The sequence below is a fragment of the Taeniopygia guttata genome, chromosome Z (genome assembly GCF_048771995.1).
Source record: "Taeniopygia guttata chromosome Z, bTaeGut7.mat, whole genome shotgun sequence".
Taxonomy (NCBI): Eukaryota; Metazoa; Chordata; class Aves; order Passeriformes; family Estrildidae; genus Taeniopygia; species Taeniopygia guttata.
In genome coordinates this window covers 23,126,291-23,148,664 of record NC_133063.1, presented here as the reverse complement: position 1 = coordinate 23,148,664, position 22,374 = coordinate 23,126,291, and the positions used below count along the sequence as shown (strand labels likewise).

Here is a 22,374-nt window from a genome sequence, read left to right as displayed (position 1 = left end):
TATTGAATTAATTAGGAGGAAGTTTATGCTAAACTGAATATATTACTCTTACAGTGAAATAAGAATCTCTGAGAAAACATGGCCCTTCCTGAGCCAAGCTGATTTGTAAGACATAACATCTCCTGATCACAAATGCTTCATGTATTTAAGTTTGTTTTTATGAAAACAAATTGCCACAATTCATTTTAAAAATGTGTTAATTCCAAAATTTTTTTAAGATCATCAAGCACAGTATGCCTTCAAATTTTCAATTGTCTTTTCTTGGACTCTCTGTGTCTTTGTGTGTACAAGTCATATAGTTCTAGTTCTGTATATTTATGTGTTACATTGTAATCACAGAGTTAACTCCATCCTAAAAGCTTTGCTCTAACTCCATCCTAGAGCATGGGAAATTACCCTGGCAGGACTGGCACTGTCTGCCCTCTGCTTTATGTTGTATGGCTTGTGCTGTATTGCTGCTAGATAAATTTCCATTTGAGCAGAGAGTGTTGGGTTTTGTCTCTGCATTTTTCTGTCAATACAGGAAGAACATTCTTCAGTTCTTGGATGCCGAAAGAGATGTCTCAGTGGTCAAAAGTAGCTTCAAGCCCGGAGATGTAATTCATTATGTGCTGGACAGACGTCGCACTCTGAACATTTCTCAGGATTTGCACAGCCTTCTCCCTGAAGTTTCCCCAATGAAAAATCGCCGATTTAAAACCTGTGCAGTTGTTGGGAATTCTGGCATCCTTCTAAACAGTGGTTGCGGAAAAGAGATTGACAGCCATGACTTTGTAATAAGGTATGTTTTTATCCGCTATTGAAGATGCAGGCTACTATGTTTCTTGCAGAAAAGCTGGGAGAAATGTTTTAATCTGAGGTACATATTAAAGGCTTTACCTGAAATTAATCTGAAGCAGTATCCACCAACATGTGATTCCCTAAATTAAAATTAATGCCTATATTATTGATAAGAATATTATTGTGAAAATAAAACAAGAGAGGGAGGTTTTCATTAATTAATTTTGCTTTTTGCTGTGCTTATTCCAGAAAGAATTATTCTTACAGAGGTCTTGGTAGAATAAATGCAAAATGGTTTCTCTTAAAAATACTATTTTAGCTTTTGGTCAGTACAGATAGCATTTTGTAAATTACTACATTCCTTCTGTTAAGCATGTAGTAAAATTTCAGTGGGCTGTATTGATTTTAAACCAGGATGCCACTGAGTTAGTTGGAAGTCACCCTAATATATTCCTTCACATTGGTTTAAGAATCTATTCTTGCAGTTTGGGGGAAAACTATATGTTTCACTATTTATTCATTCTTCGAACATACACAGTAGAGGGTCTATGGATTTCATAGATCATGTCAATGCTGACCTCATTTGGCATCTTGGCATTACGTAGACAATACTGAGCAAGAGATGGGTACTTTGGCTTTTGAAGCAGAAGTTCTAATTGATTTGGTTTGAGAAGGGTGACAGGGCAGAAAACAGGAGGGTTGTGACAGAAAGCAGTATAGAAATTAGTTATTGAGAGTTATTTGCTTTTTCTTTTTTCACCTTAAAGAATGATGGGGATAATAAATAGTAAAAAGACTTGGAAAAGAAAAATAATGGTTTCACAGTACATAAATAAAAGAAGAATATACCTGAGTTTTGTATTTAATTTGAAAGTTATTTTAACAAGTTGCAACTGAAGCAATAACACACTTCTCTTTCATTTTCCTTATTAGTCTTACTTGTACCACTAGTTATTGAAATTAGCGTCCTTACTTACTGCAGAGGAAATCTAAAAGTAATTATCGCAGTTTTAAATCTCACTTAGCCTTTGGCGTGCTTTTGTATTCTCTCTGAGATGAAATGGGATTCATTTAACAGGAAATCTTGGTTTTGGACCAATTTAGGAGGAAATGTTCTGAAAAGGTGTTTCCTTTATTGAAGAGTATGTTTTAGCAAGTTTTTTTTCACGGGTTCCTACAGGTTTGAAAGGCTTTTTATTGGAGAGAGTGAAAAAATTGTTTATTTAACAGGCAAGTTGTTTACAGGTATGAAAAGAATGAATAATGTTAAATAATAAAACTGTTTGCTGCTTTGAAGTGTTTCAGAAGTTTTTCTGTAGGTGTGGTTCAGTCTTTTTCCGAGCCAGGAGCTGGCCTCTGGGCCACAGCACAGTGTTGGGGGGGGAGGGGTGTGCCCTGGGCAGTGTTTTGGTGTTTTGGCTTGGAGAAAAGTTGCTTAGTTCTAGAAGATGAAGCTACAGTTCCATGCAAAACTTCTGCTTCAATTAACAAATGAAAAGCTAGCTTAAAAAGCAAAGAAACTACTCCATCTGTTTTTCTCTGGAGAGAAAAAGCCACAAGTTGGGTGAAATCAAGAGTCTTATCTCTTGTGTTTTTGAACGCTGGTGGCAAAAATTGTTACTGCTTCTCTTTCCTCTTTCTCTATCTCTGGGTTTAGCTTCAAGCTATAGTACCCATTTTGGGGCACAAAGCAGGCAATTGGGGATACAATAACAAAACTCCAGGACCCAGGACTACAGAAAGCATTAGATGCTAGATTTTCTAAATTAAAATTTGCATAGAGAAGGCAAGGTACACACTTTTTTTAAAATCATGTGCTAAATTTCTTTGCAGTCATCCCCATGATCTTTCACACATTTTAACTAGCCAGGAAACTAGGTGATTTTATCTGATAGGAGGTTTTAACTAATTCAACTACACAGAGGAAGGATAATATTCTAAAGACTTGGTGTAGCATCATAGGATCAGTAGGCAGTTACTGTTGCTAATCAGGTCTTTAGACTGGAGAGATATGTGGATGTTCTGTGCAGATGGTGAAGAAATGGAACAGGTTGTCCAGAGAAGCTGTGCATATCCCATCCCTGGAAGTGTTCAGGGCCATGTTGTATGGGGCTTTGAGCAACCTGATCTAGTGAAAGGTCTCCCTGACCATGGTGGGGGATTTAGAACTAGATAATCTTTAAGGCCCTCTTTCAACCTACACCATTCTGTGATTCCATGAAACATCTCTCATATGGTATATGACAATTGAAGTGATCTGTTTAACAACTAGGCAGTCTGACAACATTTTGATTAATAATCTCCAATGTTTTGGGAATAACATGCTTGGCCCTCCTGCCTATAGGGAAGTGATTTTTTTTTTTTTTTTAATTTACAAAAAAAAGTTAAGATGTTTTAGAATTTACATACTATAATTTAAACTATACAATATTTATTTATTAAAGTCTTGATGCATATATAGTTATATAGCATCTGTTTAAATAGCAAGGAATTTGTTTACAATTGAAGTTAAAGAAAGAATAAATAATTCATCAGAGTTGGTTTCCTACATTCCTCATCTTCCATTTAGAAAAATTGTACATCACTTGATATGCAATCACATGGGTAATTATGAAATTCTGGAGTGCTTCATAAGCCTTTACCTGTTTTGCTGTTAGGATTCTGGTATTAAAATGTACCATGACACTCTGTTAATCTTTTTACTTTTATCTGATCTCTTTAGAAGTAAAATGTTCTCACTTATGTGCCACCTGATGGTATTCTTGAAAGGAGTTTCTGAATATATCGAAGTGTATAGGCTGGTGAAGGACAGTTTTGTAGGGTCTTCTGATACGAAGTGCTTTATGCCTATGTGCTGTGACAAGTATGTCATACTATTCTGGTTAAATATATTCCCTTGATTTTGATTGTATTTTTTGTGAGGGGGTTTGGGGGAGAGGGGAAGGGGGTGAAATCTGAAGGAAAATTTTTTCTCTGAGAGCTATCTCTTAGAGGAGCAGCTTTTAGGTTAGAGTTAACACCAACAATACCATTAATTTAATGATCAAACTGGCAGTGAATGTCTGTGACAATGAAGAGGTCACAACAGATATCCAGCAATATTTGCAGTACTGATTAACTCAAGAGCCCATAAAGGTAGTGAAGATGTTAATAATAATGGACAAACACGCAGAAGTTTCACAAGATTAGTGAAGTCATGCTTATTTTGGCAGTAGAAAATGTAGTCGATCTAATTAAAATGGGAAGCAAGGAGAGTCTTTGTTTTTAAAAAAATCATAAACTGTGATGACTATGAACTATTTTCTGATTCCCATGTAACTTTCCTTTTTACCTCTCATGCTTTTATACCCCATTAGGAGCTATTGATCTGTGTGCCCCTACTACTCTCTTCTAGTGCCGAGCCTCAGTGTGCTGCACTTTGGGCTGTACCCAGAGAGAATCTGAAGCATTCCAAAATATCTGATTAGATGAATAAGTACATCTTGTTCCCACATCGTCTGCACTTTGTCACGCTGAAATTACCAAGCCAGGGCTGAGTTAGCTGTTGCATCTTACAGAGAGGATGAACTTGTTATAATAAGGGTATATTTTGAAATGCAGTGGTTATGTAGGAGTTTCTGAGAAATGCTACTGTATTTTGGGCAAGTGTTGAAATAATAATGCTAAGCATTGCCAAGTAATAACTTGGAATTTCTTCTGGAAGCCAGTATGTACCAAACAGTTCAGCTTTGGGTTCAGAATTTGAACAATATGAAAAATCAGAGTAAGTAGGTATATACTTTTTATTTTTTAAATAATTTATTTGACGTTTGTGATGAGACCTATGGAAAAGCAGAGGCCAAGTTCAGTTTTGGAGTAATTCGGTTAAAACCAACCAGTCAAACAAACCCTAGCAAATATATTGTGTATTTTTCTGGTGGTGACCCCACTTCTGGAAAAATCCCTTTCATTTCAGTTGGAAAGTATGGAGAAGAGGCCTGTTGAGTGAAGCTTTTTTCAGTAGGTTAGGGCTGCTCTGACAAGGAACAGCCATGAGAAGATATTAGTTGCTCTTTTCTTTGTATTGAAGTGCCTAGTTTATATGTTACAACTCTTCTTTTCCCACTGGAGTTTTTCCTGGTGACTCTGCCAGCATTTAGGAACCAAATGGATGTTTTTGCCATGACTGGTGATAAAATTTTGCTGGGCAAATGCAGGTCTATTTTTCCAGCATACTTTGACTTTTGTTTTTCAACTTGACCACCCATGTGGTTAGTGAAGGTGACATGAAAAAGCTTATTGTCTTTTTTAATTTTTTTTTAACCTTTTGAGAGGAAAGAATACATCCTTTAACAGATGTCTTGGTTTGCCCTGTACATAGGTGAGGATAATCTGATTTGATTTTCTCTCTAGCATATTAATTTTTGTGGGCAATATGTGAATATTTCTGTGATATGCAGAAGCAAGCATCGTATGTGGTATGAGCAGAAGACAGCAGATATGATCAGGTAGAAGAAAAGGACAGGCCTAATCATACTGTGGAGGTGTGATATCTTATTTCAGGAGAGCAATTTAAATTGTGTGTTGTTCCTTCAGGCACTAGGAAAAAAGCATTATAAATTTGTCAGAATAAAGGTATTTAGAATATTAATTTGCCTATATTCTTGGTTTTTGTCATTCATATAAGCTTTTATCTTCAATTTTTTTTTAGTACACCTTGCTTGGACCATGGCCATCATGGCAAGTCAAGCTGAATCCTTGGAGCCAGGAGATCTGTTGAAAGCGAAGTTGCCAATTTAACACACATTTTTTTAAAGCATGAGTCTTCCTATAAAAATAACATCTGAATATATAATATCTGACTCATTAGACCCTTTTCAGAACTCAAATGTGGCAGCTCTATTTTTGTCTTCTGTTCTTCCTTAAACTTGTCACATTACATTGAAACATTAAATGAATGCAGAGGAAAGCCATAATTCTCTAATGTTCTTGCTCAGGGATTTGAGTGTCTGAGAAGAGGGGAGCTCTGGTAGAGTTGTTCCAGTCAGCCAGGTGAGATTGGTCTCTGCCTCAGGAGAGCCTTGGAGAAGGTTTGACTCATGTAGCCACATTTTAGCATTGTTTCCTTTTTGGGTTTTTGTTTTGTTTTGGTGTTTTTTGGTTTGTGGGTTTGTTTTTTTTCTTTTGTTGTTGGTTTTTTTTTAAGAAGTTAGTCCTTAAGCAGGTGATTTAGGAGGCTATTTAAGGACAGAAGTCTAGAATGTTCAAGAAACACCAGTAGAAAGTGATTTCTCTATACCTATATACAAATGATCATGGGTTCTAAAGAGACTGCTTGAATAAATACATATCCTATAAGCATCCAAGTGCAGAGCAGATAGGGTTAGTCTGAATCTTCCTTGGACTTCTTCTAACTGTCCTGAGAAAAAAAGATACTGTCTTCAAGTCGCTCTGAACCCTGTTGTTGATAATACAGAGTCTTTAATTTACTAGTTTCCTAAATGGTTGGAAACTCAGGAACACTGTGCTTTTTTTTCCGTGTTGACTGTTTTAAGAGGTGAAAAGGTTCAGAAGAGTCCTAATCTAAATAACTAGCATTTTAGCTGTTATCCATTTTGGAAAGTTCAAACGACTGCTGTTTTCTACATTCCATGCGAACAGCCCTGAAGTGCTTATCCAAAATCATGAAAATCATATTTTTTTCTGAATTCATTGCAAGGGGAATAATTTTTTAACCCTTTCTGTCCTGATAATGTTGCAATTTGTTTTTAAATTTTCTGTATCAGAGTTATAACAATTATGTGGGTCTTCATAGTTACCCAACAAAATATGCTCTTTATAGATAGTAATGTGTGATGGTATTTTTACATAAAATGCTAAGGCAGAGGTGTTCAGGATACTGTTAATTTCCATGTCTTAGTTTTTCATGCAGTAAAATAGAATTTTTAATATTTCACTGCTGTAGTTTTTGTGGGATTTTTAAAGTAAGTTTTTATATATGCAAAAAATTTTCAGTGATAGAAATTCATTGCTTTATTTTCTTGTCAAAGGAATAGTACTGGGAAGAACAGCAAAACTAATCCATGTGTAATTTTGCAGCAGGACACACAATAAAGATATAAATAATGTGTTTTGAAGCTCTTTCTGAAATGCCATTTAGACTTCTTCTGACACTCCACTATGCTGTGTCAGTTGATAACTTGGATTTCAGTCACTGCTGTTCAGGGAGATGCTGGGAAGAAAGAATTTGTTGATTACCAATATAAGTTCTAATCTGGACAACTGGAATTAATGAAGTGGTTTAGCAGGTGATGTTACAAAAACCATCTTCATACTGAAGTCATAGATTCAGTATTTTTGTGAACTTGTGATGTGAAAGGATGTATCAAGTCAATATTTTACATGGCATATACTAAAAGCCCCTCATGATTGTTGTATATGAATAGAATCTGCAGTGCTGTACCTGAGCCTCTCACCTTGCAGTTCTCATGCAAATCCTCTGTTTTACCATGGATAAGAACTGAGATGAAGTGCATATATTAGGGGATTCACTATTACTTCCGATTCCTATGGTTAATTTGAAGCAATTTTAATTCTTTTCAGTAGCCGAAGAAGTATGCAGAACATCATGTGAGAATCCATGCACTTTATTAATAATTGCATTTGTTGGAGGAAATAGGAAGTTTGTGCGTTTTTTTTGTAAATTCCTCTTTTTTGTGTGTATGTGAAAGTTACCACAGCACTGCTGCACACCTTTCTTTGGAGAACCGGGTGAGAAGATGTGCTATATGCACACAAGTACTGGGGCAGTGTGCTTCTTGCTTGTAGATTGAGTGTAGTCCAGCTGTGAGGTTCTCTTCAGTCTTGAACTCTATTTTTCCTCTCCTGCTTTTTAAGCCTTTAAGCCTTCCTCAAGCCTTTAATTTTTCTTTCATGTCCAGTTATTTCCTAAAAATGGCATGAACCACTGAACTCAAGATTACCATTTTGATTCTTACAAGAATTTGGATATGAATTGGATATGAAACCTTGCAGGCTACTCAGGAATGAGTGTATGTTATTGACACTAATCTAGTGTAATGCCTTATGTTTCAGAAAGGTTTAATATATCTGCCAGCAACAATCTGGTTTTCATTTTTTGTCTTCTCAGAAAGTATTTGTTTATTACTGTGCAACTGATATTTTTGGCTTTGGTCTACAAAGAGAAGATAACAATGAAACAAAGCATCGGTATAAAGCACTTCTTTCCCATGGCTTTATAGTGTTTTGAAGTACTTATTTAAATTTGTAATCCTCAAGTCCACCAGTTGTTAGAGGATTAAGAAGTGTACAGATTCATGGCCATTTCTTGCATTATTCTACTGTAGGTAAAGTATTGTTTTGGTTCTCAATGTCAGATAAAATTGAAATGATAGCCATTTTACTCAAGGAAATTTTAATGGCTTTTATTTAAAATTAACTTGAAATATGGTCTATAAATACTGTGTGCTGGACCTTTGTATTCATATACATGATCTGTATACTTATTAATGATAAAGCAAGTTGAACTGAATCTCTGAAGAATAACTGACTTCTCATTTGAGCGTATTTTTTATGATTTTGATTGCATTATTTTCTTTGTTAAGCTCTGCTTTCTAAAAGTCTATGTATGTTACGGATGTTTGGGCCACAAAGATGGCACAGCAAACCCAGGGATGATCACCAGTTTGGTGAAAGTGTGGTATAGGAGCACCTACTCCATTCTTAAGTTTTTTCTCATGGCATACAACTCCAGCCATCAACAGTTTTTTTCCCACATTTTTTTCTTAACATATCCTGCTGTAGCTAATACATGCAGCAGGTGTTCGTAGAAGAATCAGATTTTCAATTACTGAGACTTTTTGGTCTGCGTGTCTTAGTATCTCAGTTGTTTTATGTGTGCTCAAATTCTGCATGATATTTCAGACATTATCTAATTTTTGCCTTTTATCTCAGAGCTCTTTTAGTGATAACAGTGCAATGCATTTTTCAGTTTAAAATCTTCTGTTACAACACTGAAACCTCATGCATGGGAACCCCTGTATTTTTACTGGGTATATGTTACAGGTATATTTGCCTTTTAGTATTATGGTTGTGCATAGTGTTTGTGTACATGTAAGCTTAGAAAGTTCCTAAATAATATAATTGATGCTTAATACTAAGTTTAGGGTAACCACCTTGTTGAAATAGCTGTGCAGAGGCTTTGTCTATGGTCTCGTCTGATGTCATGGGAAGAACAGGCACTGCAGCATTAATTGGCGGTACCATGGATAGTATTGCCTATGATACTAGCAATCAGATGAATTATGAATGTTTCACATACACTTAGGTCTTTTTCTAACTGCCCTTTCTAAAAAATACCAATTTTTGTCTCATTAGACCATTTTCTAAGTAGTTCTGCCATAGTTAGTGCTTAGAAGAGGTACGGGAAGAAATAACAACTAATTATTTGCTGGTTTTGTGCAAGGGAAGGAAGTAGTAGTTAGAATTTCTGATTAAATGCTTTTATACATAAAAAAATACCCATGAGATTCTTTGTTTTAAACAATATACTGAAACTGAATTTTTATGGGAAAAAATATCAAAGGAACCCATGAAAACCATTATTTTAGACAATTATTTTTGCTGGGAGAATGCTCATTCCATCTTTTTTTCTGGAAACAGTCGATAGCTTGCTCAGGGGAAGGAGATCCAGGACATTTACAAATTTACAAAATCACATTTTTATAATGTGATATATTATCAATACTGAAATTCTTAGCTATTTGCCTAATTATGTCAGTCTTCAGTGCTCAGTGTGTCTCTTCATTACTGTTCTTTTATTCTCAGTAACAGTAGCATAGCAAGTTTGTTTTGCTCAGCTTTCATGTAGCCTGCTTGCTTGCATGCTAACATGAAGACAACACTGAGGTTGTTTTTAGAATTAATGGAAAATGATGGTATGTTGCAAGAAGTTTGTCCATATGCATCCATATGTTACAAGGTACTTATAATATGGCGCGTGAGAAAGGGGAAATTCAGTAAATTACAATCTTTTATATATTGTTCCTTAAAATTTTTAAGAAAAGCATTATTTTATTTATGGTGAATAAATGCCTAGGCATGTAATGCTTTTGGTGCAGAAACACCCTCACTACCTCCTCTCTGTTGTGATTATATTTGGCATTCTCTGCCTTATGGCAAATTAGCTGGAACTAAAAAATACAACAAGGGAAGCATATTGCTATGATTATTTAAAAGTTGTTCAGTTAATAGGCTTCTTCATGTCACTTAAAATAAAATTAGTATGTCTGTGTTTGCCTCTGAATGTGAAGTTTTCTTGAAAGAATCATGAGAATTGGTGGGAGATCATTGACATCTTCTAACAAAATAAATTTAAAAATTCCAACAGCAGTATGAAACTGTGGCATAGCATAAAGATGTGTTAGAGGTTAATGTAAAAGTTCCAGAACAGGTAAAAGCTATATACATACACTCAGGTCTATATACAAATACACAATAACCAGCTTTATTAGCCATGAAACATATAAAAAAGATAGGGAGAAACTTTTTAGCCCAGCCTGTTGCACCACAACAAGGTGCAATAATTTTAAAGTGAAGGAAGGTAGACATTTTACAATAAGCGTGGTAAAGAATTGCAATCCTATTGTTACTGAGTGTGTTTGGATTGCTCATTATTTTCTGAAGTTTTGCTTGAAAAATCTGAATATGAGATAAGTTACAAATTCATATTGCTTACACTGTATACCTTTTTAAAATACAGATTTGAGTTACTGATGTAGCAGTAATGGCATACAATGTATGCATATGGCAGCTTTTTAAACATGGTGATGTTGGTACATATATGGTCTGTTTCTCAAAGTTGGACTCAGAGGGAGCAGGATATGCAATGGCAAAATCTGTCTTGCATTTTTCGTTAATAGCTTTCATCACATGTGTATATGTGACTACTAAAACAAACCCACTATACAAATCCCTCATTATGTTGTGCAATCTGCCCTTAAAGGAGTTATTTTCAAAAGCAGCAGTAATTCAGACAGTTTGATTGGTTGGTTTTAGGTATTTGTTTGATTTTTTAAATCACATTTATTTTTAGATTTTAGAAAAACTTTTAATAATGGCTGGTTGTAAGTTCATGCATTAAGGTTTTCACAAGAAATTTTAAAAGCTAGTAGGAGTTTTTCTCATGCCCTAACTACCATTTTCTAGAAGATACTACTCGTAGCAGCCTGAAATGCATTCAGAGAGTTTGTGGAATAGATACATAAAGATAATGAAGAATGTAGATTTATTTCCTTAGCTTACTTCTGCCCGCAAGTTATCAGAAACTTGGACTTCTTTATCTCCTAGGAATATATTTGCTTTATAGTCTTCAGAATATCTTTCTGAAGAAGCTAGGACCACTTCTTAACCTGATAATTACATAATGAAAATTATTTTCTGGGTAATTAGTATTATCAGTCTGGACTCCGTCATCAGTTGATGTTAAGTAATGCTGACTTATTTTTATGTCATTGGACATCTGGCATTAGAAGAAACTAATGGATAAAAAATTGCAGAATTAATGGAATACTTTGTTTATATTAGTAGTTTGATAATATGCAAATGTTTTGGAGGAGCCTGTTCCAACATTGCTTCTTGCCATCCTTTGCTCAAACAGAACAGTCTGTTAAGTTATGAAAATAATGTTCTGTTAGGGTGTGGTTTTGGGGCATACCAGCTACGGGCTAATTCATTGAGGATGTTGTGGAAAAGATTTGTTTCTGTCACATTATACTGGTCGCTGAAGACAAATTTCTGAATTTTGTCATCTGCCTTCAATGCATATGTGGGATTACGTATGTATGTATTTATGTAATTGAAGTAAAATCTGCTGAACAATGGCATAATGAGAACTTTTCAACCCTAGGAAAAAGGCACAAAGCTACTGCAGAATTAAAGAAGGTTTGAAAATGGGATATGAACGAAAAACTGAAAGTTCAATACTTTTTTCCAAAAATTGCAGTTCTGAGTCAAATAAAAATACTAGATTTCTAAACATCTTACCAACTGTAGTGCTAATACCAAAAATGAACATACTAAAAATTCATTTAAAGATGGGGTAAAGGTAGTTTTTAAATAATATTTAAATATTGTGTTGTAAGTAAAGTAAAATAAAAATGCATGGACTCAATTGTATAAAATATGCCTTGTTTTGGTAGCATGGCTTTCTTTGTGTGAGAGCTGTTGGCAACATGATGATAAACAAATAATGAAAGGTAATAGGTTTAAGAAAGCATATTATTCACAAGTGCTGCTTTAGGTGTTGATGTAGTCTAGAACATAATGATATGGTTTCCAAATGATTCCAAAGAGGGGTATTTTTTTGTCACAGCATTCTGTACACCTAATGTTTTTAAAAATTTGTCTCATCCTTGTCCAACATGAGTAAAATACTGTGTGTTATCACACCTTTTATACTGGTATTTTTTTCTCACATTAATTTGAATTGGGCTTGCATGTTCCTTTTTAGCTTTCTGGAAAAAAAAAAAAAAAGCTTTTAGCTTTTCTTTTAGCTTTCCTTTCATGCACACATTTTTCTGAGTTAATGTTTCATATTTGTTTTCATTTTTCCATTAATTTCTTCCTCTTCAGGTGCAATCTAGCTCCTGTGGTGGAGTATGCTGCCGATGTGGGAACTAAATCTGATTTTATTACCATGAACCCATCAGTTGTACAAAGAGCATTTGGAGGCTTTCGGAATGAGAGTGACAGAGAAAAATTTGTACATAGACTATCCATGCTGAATGACAGTGTCCTTTGGATCCCAGCTTTCATGGTCAAAGGTGGAGAGAAGCATGTGGAGTGGGTTAATGCATTAATCCTTAAGAATAAATTGAAAGTGCGAACCGCCTATCCATCACTGAGACTTATTCATGCTGTCAGAGGGTAAGTGTATGGAAAAGACTGATCTGTCCTCAGCACAATGAAAGCATAACTAGAATTCCTAGCAGGCAGAAAAAAAGATGCATGTCCAAATAGCATGGTATTTCCCATATTGATGTAATGGATTGCATTTATGACAGGTTTCTTTGGTAATAAATGCTGGCGACTCATTTAGCCAGTCCTGCTGCAAACAACTGAAATGCATTTGCACAATAACTTTTCCAATTGCACTTTTATGTAAAAAAATGTATCATCATTTTGTGATAAGCTAATCTTAAAAATAGTCTGAATTCAGTGTACAATGAAAGTGCTGCATGTCTTCTTTGGGAAACAATTGTGAAGATAAAAAATACAATCTAAATAGCATCGGGGTAAGGAAGCAATGCTGTAAATTACGAAGCCTGGCAGATCTGAAAGTACTGAGCTCCTTCATAAAATATTTAGGATTTGGAGCAATCTTTCTCATTTTGAATTTAGCTAGATGCCTGGGCAATTCAAAAACATTGATCAGAATCACTGAAAATGTTTATGAAACCACTTACTAGAAAAAAGATGTATCCATCCTTTAAGCAAATATTTTTCTTTTCCACCCCATAATTAAACAAAAATGTCAGATGAAGTCTACAATGTCTTTGTAACTACTGTATATAGGTCTATGCCTGAAAATATATAGGTCTATGCCTGAAAATCATTCAAAAGATGATGGTAATGCAATGTGTTCGTGCATCAAATTATGATAGTATGGTAATATTCAGCTTGAGTTCCTTGCTGTTTGTGGGGTTTAGGAAGGTGCCTTAAAGTATTGCTATTGGTTTGTACAACAGTTACTGATTATGTAGCTGTTCTTATTGTTACAGCTGCAGAGATGAGTTTAAAAGGGATGTTTGAACCATTACCCCAGTGTAGTATGAGAATAAATTTTAGGCATAAATTATTCTCTAGGATATTTTGCTATGTGTCATAGATTAGCCTTTAAAACCTTTATTACTTGAGTAACTCCGTTTTGTTAAACATTTAGACTTTAGCAATTTATGGGCCATGAGTGTATTGAGTTTTCAAGTATTCAGAATGTCTGTCATACATAGTTATGGTTGTTTGTATGTGTTTATAAACCTGTCTGAAATTGCTTCCAGTTCACAAACAACAGTTTTAATTTCCATCTTCTAAATCTGGGTAAAATTATCAAATGTGAATGGTAATTCGGAATGTGCAGTCTTTAATTGGCCAATTTGAAGGTCCTTTAGGGGGATTTGTCTTAAAAAATGTATTAGTACATACATTGTCTCTCTGAATGAGGCAGTAAAAGCTCTGCCATTTGAATTGTTGAAAATTTGGATCAAGTGTATTTTAGATTATACCTAGCAGTGTCATCTGATATGACTGCATAGATTTGTACAATTGTTGAATCTGTGGTTTAAGCTCCACAGTAAATTTAAATTGATGTCGAGAGCTCTTTGATTTAATGAACCTAAAATTTTATTAAAATATGAAGATATGGTGAATTTTGGGCAAAATAGTTTCATATATAATTATCAATAAGGTTCATGATTCCAAACTCACATGTTAGATACAAATAGAGAAGATCTTATGCTGAAGGGTGCAGGCTCAAGGTTTGAAAAGTATTGTCCGTATGCGTTTTAATATGCATCAAAATGTCAAATTTTTCCTTCATTAACCTTTAAAGCATAGAGTGTTAGGCACTTTCTAAGGGCAGAACTTAAATTTTCTTAGACTTCTGATCTAATGAGGTTAAATTCTTAATTTATAATGCAGTGTAAAATTATATCAGAGTCTTATCTAGTAACTGATCAGTTTGGCTACAATCACAGCACTGCACTGAAATTCTTACTCTTGTTCTTCTTTCTCTTCTAATGAAAGAAACTTTATGAGCTTCGTAGTATTCCAGAGTTGCTGGCATAGTCTCTGTTGATCAGTTGACTTCATTCTAGGATAATTTTAAAAACTTTTTTTTGTGTCCATTATGCACTTTTTGGGTTAAAAAGAAGGTAATGTGGTCTTGGAAAAAGAAACTACTGTTTTGCTGATTTCATGCTTTATAAAGTTGCTGTGAGTGGTGGATGCTCCTTTAGAATCTCAGAAGGATTTTAGGTTTTAAAACCAGATTATATATGTACAAAGTCCAGCATGCTAACTACTTTTTAAATGAGTAGTATCATAAATGGTCATTGTATTCAGATTTTTTTTCTTCAGTAGATTTAGTTCAAGTGGTTATCTGTGATCATTTTTTTCTATTTTGCTTTTTCACTTCTTGATCAGTAAGTTTTGAATATTAGATTTTGAGAGCAATTTTGGAGACATTGCATTATTTTTTTCCCAAAGTGTCTCTAACAGCTAGTAATATATGGAACTTTTAATGTCACTGTGCACATATTGACAAAATAAATGAGGCAATCAGTATATGACAGAGTTCAAGATGGAGCTAAGATCTTTAAATTAACATCTTAACTGATTCAAAACATCTACTTGTTCTCTAATGTCACTGCCAAGAAGTTTAATTGTAAAGTAATTCTATTGAACAAATCTCATAATTTCTTTTTATTGGCTTCAATTACTAATTTCAGAAACTTTATTAAGAAGGCTGAGATTTAATGCTGAACTATTTAATTAGGATTATTTGTAGTAATACTTTCCAAATGAAATTGTACTCTCTGAGGTGTGGAAAGTGTCTGTATAGAGGCTTGTCTCAGCAGCAGAGCTGTCATTGGATATGGATTAAACAGTAGGCAAACAGGAACTGAGCCTGCTGGGGTTAGAGTCCAGATCATACTTCTACTGGTGGCAGACAACCAAACTCAAAAGTAGGATGAGCAGGACAATCTGCTGTGGATCCCACCTCATGGATCCATGGAGGAATTAGAGAGGATTCTGAGACTAAACATGTAGTTGGTATATTAAGCAGAGGTCAGTTTACTCCCACAGCCTTGCACAGCTCTTTTTTTTTTTTTTTTTTTGTGCTTCTGCTGGTGAGTATTTGAAGACCTTTGTTGAAGGGGCCGAACACCACGACCCCTTTGCCCTGACAAGCAATTCAGATTCAAAATACACTAGTTTTCTGTGAAGTTTTTTCTTGTATTTCCTCTCCTAAATCTAAAAAGCAAAGTTCTCACGCTCATCTTGATGTGTAAGAATGTTTTCTTGGCTGCTCTTCCAACTGGAGCCAGTACGAAACTGGATATTTTGAACTATTAGTCACATTAGATTCCTTCCCATCTTCTGTGTATGGAACAGTTGTGTGGACATCCTGTGGGATTTGCCTGTGCTCTGTTTATTTCCTCTGTGATCCTGCCTGTGACAGAGCACTATTATCCTGCATTAAACATGGCAGAGCTCCCACTGAAATCTCTGCATTTTGTCTATGTAAGAAGTATGCTGTAGCTATTTATTGTTACTTCTCAATGCAGGGTCTCTTTTTCTTTATTAGTCAAAGCAAACAGCTATTCTTTGGATGTAGTGACCCTTTGCATAACTTTACCACATCTTCAGAGTTCTCTACTCTGGGAATTACAGAGAAAATACTTTCAGAAACTGAAACATGCCAAAATCAAGTAGTTTTTTAGCAGCTCTGTACCAAGAAACTACTACTGTGAGTAATCTATATGGCCAACACTTCTGCTTATTTTCTTCCTGCTAACAGACTTCCCTTTTTAGTTAACTGCTAAAATATATTTATTAAGAAAAGATGTTTTGGAATACGTGGATGAATAAATCATCTGAGAAAAAAAAGTCACCATTACATCAAAACCAGAATTCTAAAAATAAAATGACTGTGCCTTTGCATCATGTATATAGATATTCAAAATACCGGGGGAAAAAAAACCACACTAGCTACTTTTCAGTGGAGTACAATTCTGGTTTTTATATATGTGGATGTTAAAAATAAGAGTTCTGCATTAAAGTACCCTTGTGCCCTAGTCTAAGGTATCTTGGAACTGGCTTTGTTAAAGTTATACAAACTAATGGGAAACCACTTAGTTTGGATTTTAAGAATCTAATCTATTGTGTAAAGTTGTACGTCTAATCCCAATATCCTGTCCTGTTCAGGGAACAGGAAGTGATGTTCCTGTTCTTGAAGTGGCGACATTCCAGGGTTGAATTTTCAGTCTAGCAGCTGCTTTCCAGAGTAGCAACACCCCTGCATCTCTTACAGATATGCCCTGATCTGGTTTAAAGTTTCACAGGATGAACTTTTATTTCCTTTGCACAAGTTCTCCTATTTTATCACATTATTGAAAGATTTAGCAAGGTCTGTCAAGAGATATCTTACTTTTTAAGAGTTTTCATTGGGGGTAGGGCACAGTTGAAGTAGAGGAGATGAAGTATAACTGACAGTGCATTAAACTTCTTTCTTCTATTTTTCACTCCCTAGTCCATTCTGCCAGGTAAACCAAGATAAGTTTATCATGATAATAGGGATATTTCTATAAATTTTTTTAAATTCTTATTTACCTTTTGACAATACAGTTCTGTAAGTTTTTGTTTTGGAGAACAGTTTCATCTGTTACTGAGGCAACTGCTTTGTTCCTTATCAGCAATGTTTATATGCCTAACACTAATAAAACTTACTCTTCGCAGATTGAATTTCAGGTTTCAACTAGTGGAGAGCAACAGAATTAGTCATAAGAAAGAATAGGAATTAAATTTTCCATTTCCAAGTTTTGTTGTTTAGGTTGAGCAATAGCACTCTAATTAATGCTAATGACTCCTAGGAGCTAAGCAGGGAGTAGTACATTGTTTATTCATGCATAGTGTGTTTCTCAAAACCATAAAAATGTGTTATAACTCCCATTTGATCATTTCATACTCCTGTAAAAAAAACCCTGTAGCTGTGCAATGGAGAAGCACACTAGAAACATTTTTTTTGTAGTCTATTTTTGATGAACCAGTAGCAGGACTGGAATCCACAGAGAGTGATGTTGGCCATATAGTATTAATAGAATTGAGAATAGCTTCTCTTGGGATTTTCTTTGACACATGAGATTAATTATCTGTTGATTCTGGCTAGAATATGCATGCATGAGAAAATTCTTAGGTTTCCTTCCTTTTTTTTGAAGTGGTGTTTCCAAGATAAGACAATAATAAAAATTCTGCTTCTTTCTATTTTGATTGTAATGCCTTCCAAGAGTTTTTAAAGATACGTGAATTTAGTTTTAATCTTACTGATATTCTATGATGAGGTGCGGTTGTATTAAGCATCTAGCCAGTAACAGATTTCTTCAAATGCTTAGTTAACTACTGAGGTGATGGTGTGGCCTTTTGCTTTTGTCAATTCAAGTCATTGGGCTCTTAACATGAATAGTGCTTCAGTGAAATCATACACTGGCACGAACATAAACGGTGGTGCCAGTACAGGAAGGAGCAGTTTGGCTTAGTGTCATCTGTAGCCTTGCTTTTTAATGCTCGAGTTCCTTCAAGAATGTTAAAATGGATTAGTTTGAATCTCTGAATTCTTGATGGTATACAGGATGAGGTCTAAGTGTTTCAGATCAGAAGCACTGAGAAATATGTGGGGATGTTTTTGTCTGGAGTTACCAAATACTAAGACTAATGGCTATTACTTTCTTCCCAAACATTTGTACCAAAATGTAGGTGCTATGTGTTCTATTTGTGAGTAAAACATAGTTAGTAACACACCAATGTTTTGGCTGCACCTGAATGGAACTTGCAAAGCCTCAAAACTTCCCTATTACCAAAGGAAATGCCATGCAATCCAGCATCATGCTCAGCAAGCAATACAACTGTGGTAGCAGAAGAAGAAGGTGGGAGGCAGTTCTTTCATTCACCCAGTAAGCTGACTTTATCTTGATTCCTGACATTACTCAGTTTGGCTCTTCCTGTTCTCTTCCCACCCCACTGAGGAGTGGAGAGGGGAGCGAGAGCATCTGGGCACTGTCAGGCCCCCATGTGAGGGAAGGAATTTGTTTATTAGATGCACAAGTCATGTATAGGCTTTTCAGAGGCTAAGGGAAGCCTGTTAACCTGTTTCAGTTTACATCAAAGAATTAGAACGTGAGAAAAAGTGTGAGCATTGCTCTATTTCAGACCCTTGTGTGGGTTAGGTCAGTGCTGACATGCCTGGTTTGGTGTTTTAAGAACAGAACATGTTTTCAAAGAAAATAACTGATTCATTAGGTGATAAATCTGGATTGTGCTCCTTTGCTGTTGGAAGGCACACCATAGTTGAGGTAGATGCTAGTAGTGCATGTGTTTTGGATGGAATGAGATTTGAAGTCTCTCACCAGTATACTCATTTCCTTCCCATTCTAGACAGAAGTCTCTGTCCGTCTCCATTGTGTCTTGTGTGTCTCCTTCAGCAGAAGTTGCTTCTGTGAATCTTGTTCTGAGGTGTTATGGTTATTTTTATCCTTATCCTCATTTGTAGGCATGAGGACCTATCTGTGCCTGTGTGGGAGGTTAGCGCTGTTTGGATTTACATTAGGAATTCAATACTATAACACTGCTGTATTGAAGTACTTTTCTGAGCTCTGTCCTTCTGTCTTCAACAGGTAAATTAATAGGCCATAGGAAAAATTAGGAAAATAAAAGTTACTTCTATAGTGGGTAAAAGAAAATTACTTTTATTTCTAACTTTGTAAAGCAATATTTCTGTATAGAAATATTATAGTTCCAATACTTCATGAGCACTGCAGAAACAGCATATTGATGTTTTCAAATCTATATTTAGTGGAAGCAAGTGTCATAATTTGCATTTTTGTATCATATCTTTAGTCAAGTAGTCAAAGAAAATGGACTTAGCAGAATTTTTTGCTAGAACTTGCTTTTTCATTTCACATTTATTTGTACTTTATTGTCTACCTCCAGGATACAGGGGACATTGCAAAGAAAATGAGAAATCATTTTCTTTTGCAATGAAGAGCTGTAAAAAGAATCTGAGATAGGGCCATACCGAAAACAAGTGCAGCCCCTGGTTTCAGAAGATTTTGGAGGCTCACAAGTTGGGGTTTTTGTTTCCTTTTTTTTCTTTCCATTTTAGTGTAAGTGTGGGCACACCCACTAGCAGAATTGGCAGAGGGGAAGTAAATGGGTCGTTCACAGTCACGCTGAAACCAACACAGCATATGCTTGTATCAAATTATTTAGCCTGAGATGAAATACAACATACAGATGGGCTAACAAGGCTGTAGAAAGATACATGTGTGGCATGAACTTTACAGGCGAGGCCTTGCCTTTTTCACCTTTTTGTCTATAATGGACAGAGCATTGAAACACCATAGGAAAAAGGTGGTTTACATAGCTCTCAATGGCTAGAAGGTTTCAGAAAATAATCTCAATGTTATCTTCCTTTGCAGAGCTAGCAGTCATTTAAAAATCACTAAAGAGAAATCCTGAGGTCTGATAAAGACAATGTCAAGGAGAGAAGCCCTCCCACCATGCTGCAGTGTGTTCTCCTCTCTAAAAGGCATCCACTGGAAGCTGTGTTGGGTATGTGAAACCCTGGGAGCACAGCTGTGAGCTGTGCTGTCGAAAATGAGTGCCAAGCAGATAGGACAGCTCAGCCTGCTGCTGGAGTATTGCTGCATGCTGGCGCTGGAAACAGAAGATAGGCTTGACCCATAGATCACTGGTGGCAATTGGGACTTCTGCAAGGGGTTAGTTTCCAAAGAGGAGTTTGTGTGTTTCCCCTAGGCATGTTGCACAGTGGGAGCAGATCCAGAGGGATGATGCTTGCTGGCTCTGGAGTCTATTAGAAAATGAACTGGATGAATTCAGGAGAGAACAGGTTTGAGAGGATATTGATAGAGGAAAATGTGGTTCATACATGAGTTAATGTCAGCTCTCTGAAGATGTTAGTAGCAAATATCTTTTCAAATGAATCTGTTAAAAGAACAGTAGGCTTATAATACATAAAGACTGGTGAAGAACACAAAATTATGCCTCAGACCTCTTTTTGTTAACTCATGAGATTGCTAAGACATCATTGGTATTTTGGTATGATGATCATTCTCTGAAGTAGAGGTGAAAGAGAAGAGGAAATCTGTCTTTCTGGTTTTATTTTCAAATTCTATAAACTTATTGTCTCAGATTGAAAAATACAAGATGTATTCCATATGCCATCTGTATGGCAGTTGTCTTGTGTTAAGTGGGAAGTTGTTCCTTAGCTCTTCCACAATCAATCCTCCCTTCCTCAGGGAGACATCTGCTGATAATGTAGACCATTGACTGTCACTGCATGACTGGTAAATAAGAACTGTAACATCCCATTGTGAGATGCTCTGCCCAGATGGAGACGCCAGGCATTCCTAACTGCATATATACTCTTGAGATTCTGACCCACCAGCACAGCTTTTTCTGCATTGGATTTTCCCAGAGGAACAGCTGCCTCTTCCACTGCCTCTGAAGAGGCACCCTTTTTCTACAGAATCACTAATCCAACAGAACCACACCTGTCACTCCAGGAGGACTGCAGCCACAATTTCAATTGGATTGCTATCAACACCCTGGCCAGCAGGGTGTCAGGTTGTATTCTGGCCTGCCAGTGTTGTTTTGGTTCACTGCATTGTTTATTTTATCTTTTTATTTTCTTTCCTAATAATGAACTGTTATTTGTGGTCCAATATTTTTGCCTGAGAGCCCCCCTTAATTTCAAATTTATAACAATTTGGAGGGAAGGGGTCTACATTTTTCCATCTCGGGGAGGCTCCTGCCTTCCTTAGCAGACACCTGTCTTTCCAAACCCAGACACTTGTTCGTAATATGCAAAGCAAGTTCTGGGCACAAAATATCTGGGAAATGTGCCAATGTGTAATCACACTCTATTCCTATAGCATTGATGACTTAAAGTTGAGTAGCTTGAATTCAGACTGAAGATCTCACTTCAAATGACTGTTGGTTGCATGGTTGATGGTAACTTAGTAAAGCCACTGACAATATACAAAGCTAGCATTGTAAGTAGCTGTAAGACAGCTCAGATTTTGTTGAAAGGATTTAACCCATAAAGTGATAACTATTTCCTGGGAAATAACTATGATCCTCGGATCATCTTTCTTTTGTAGCCCTACTTAAAATTGAGTTGTTTCCTTTTGCCTACATTTATAACTGTTTTGTTAGGACTGGGCCCAGAATGGAAATTCAACACAACCTTTCCTACCAAGCTTTTTCTTTTTTTAGGGTAGATTTAACAGGTGATGTAAGTGATGATTTTTTTTAGAAAATGGTCTTTCAAGAATACAGACCTGTGGAATGGATGTTCTAGGCAACAGGTGAATTATTCTGAAGTGATCAAAGGCAGAATTTAACCATTTGAGTGGACCCTTCCATTATTATTTTCCTGATTCCCTACTATGCATAGCGGACCCTGCATTTATTCTTATTCTTATTAGATTTTGCTTCTGAACATGACTGTATTTGCCTTGTTTTGAAAAGAGAGAAAAATAGTTAGGACTTTTTTCTGTAACAGAAATATATTCATTTGCCATTACCATAAGAACAGATATTCACTCAGTAGGAAAGACTAGATCTAATGGTGAAAGCTAGAATTAGGGCAAGTTACTAATTTTAATTACAGCCCTCCAGTAATATTCTGTTCAAATTTCCATAAGAAAAATGCTAATAAATTATAAGCTGTTGTAATGCCTTCATAAAATGTGAAGAATTAATATTTATATTATGAATTTTATGTCATAAAATATTAAA

General features: G+C 35.7%; 1 protein-coding gene across 4 annotated transcripts in view; it reads left to right on the top strand.

Moving 5' to 3' along the window:
• The window catches only part of ST8SIA4 (ST8 alpha-N-acetyl-neuraminide alpha-2,8-sialyltransferase 4), a 58,576-nt gene that overhangs the window by 20,838 nt on the left and 15,364 nt on the right, over window positions 1-22,374 (top strand). Inside the window, exons 3-6 of one of the 4 annotated variants that reach the window (XR_004365769.3) lie at window positions 524-781; window positions 12,412-12,705; window positions 19,103-19,226; window positions 20,031-20,163. Coding sequence is in view for 2 of the 4 variants with exons in the window: in XM_002186594.7 (XP_002186630.1) it covers window positions 524-781; window positions 12,412-12,705 (552 nt within the window). In the remaining 2 variants the exon portion in view is untranslated. Of the gene's footprint in view, window positions 1-523; window positions 782-12,411; window positions 12,706-19,102; window positions 19,227-20,030; window positions 20,164-22,374 lie in introns of those variants that run through there. The other 3 variants (XR_003956914.3, XM_002186594.7, XM_072922410.1) reach the window with 3 other exon arrangements.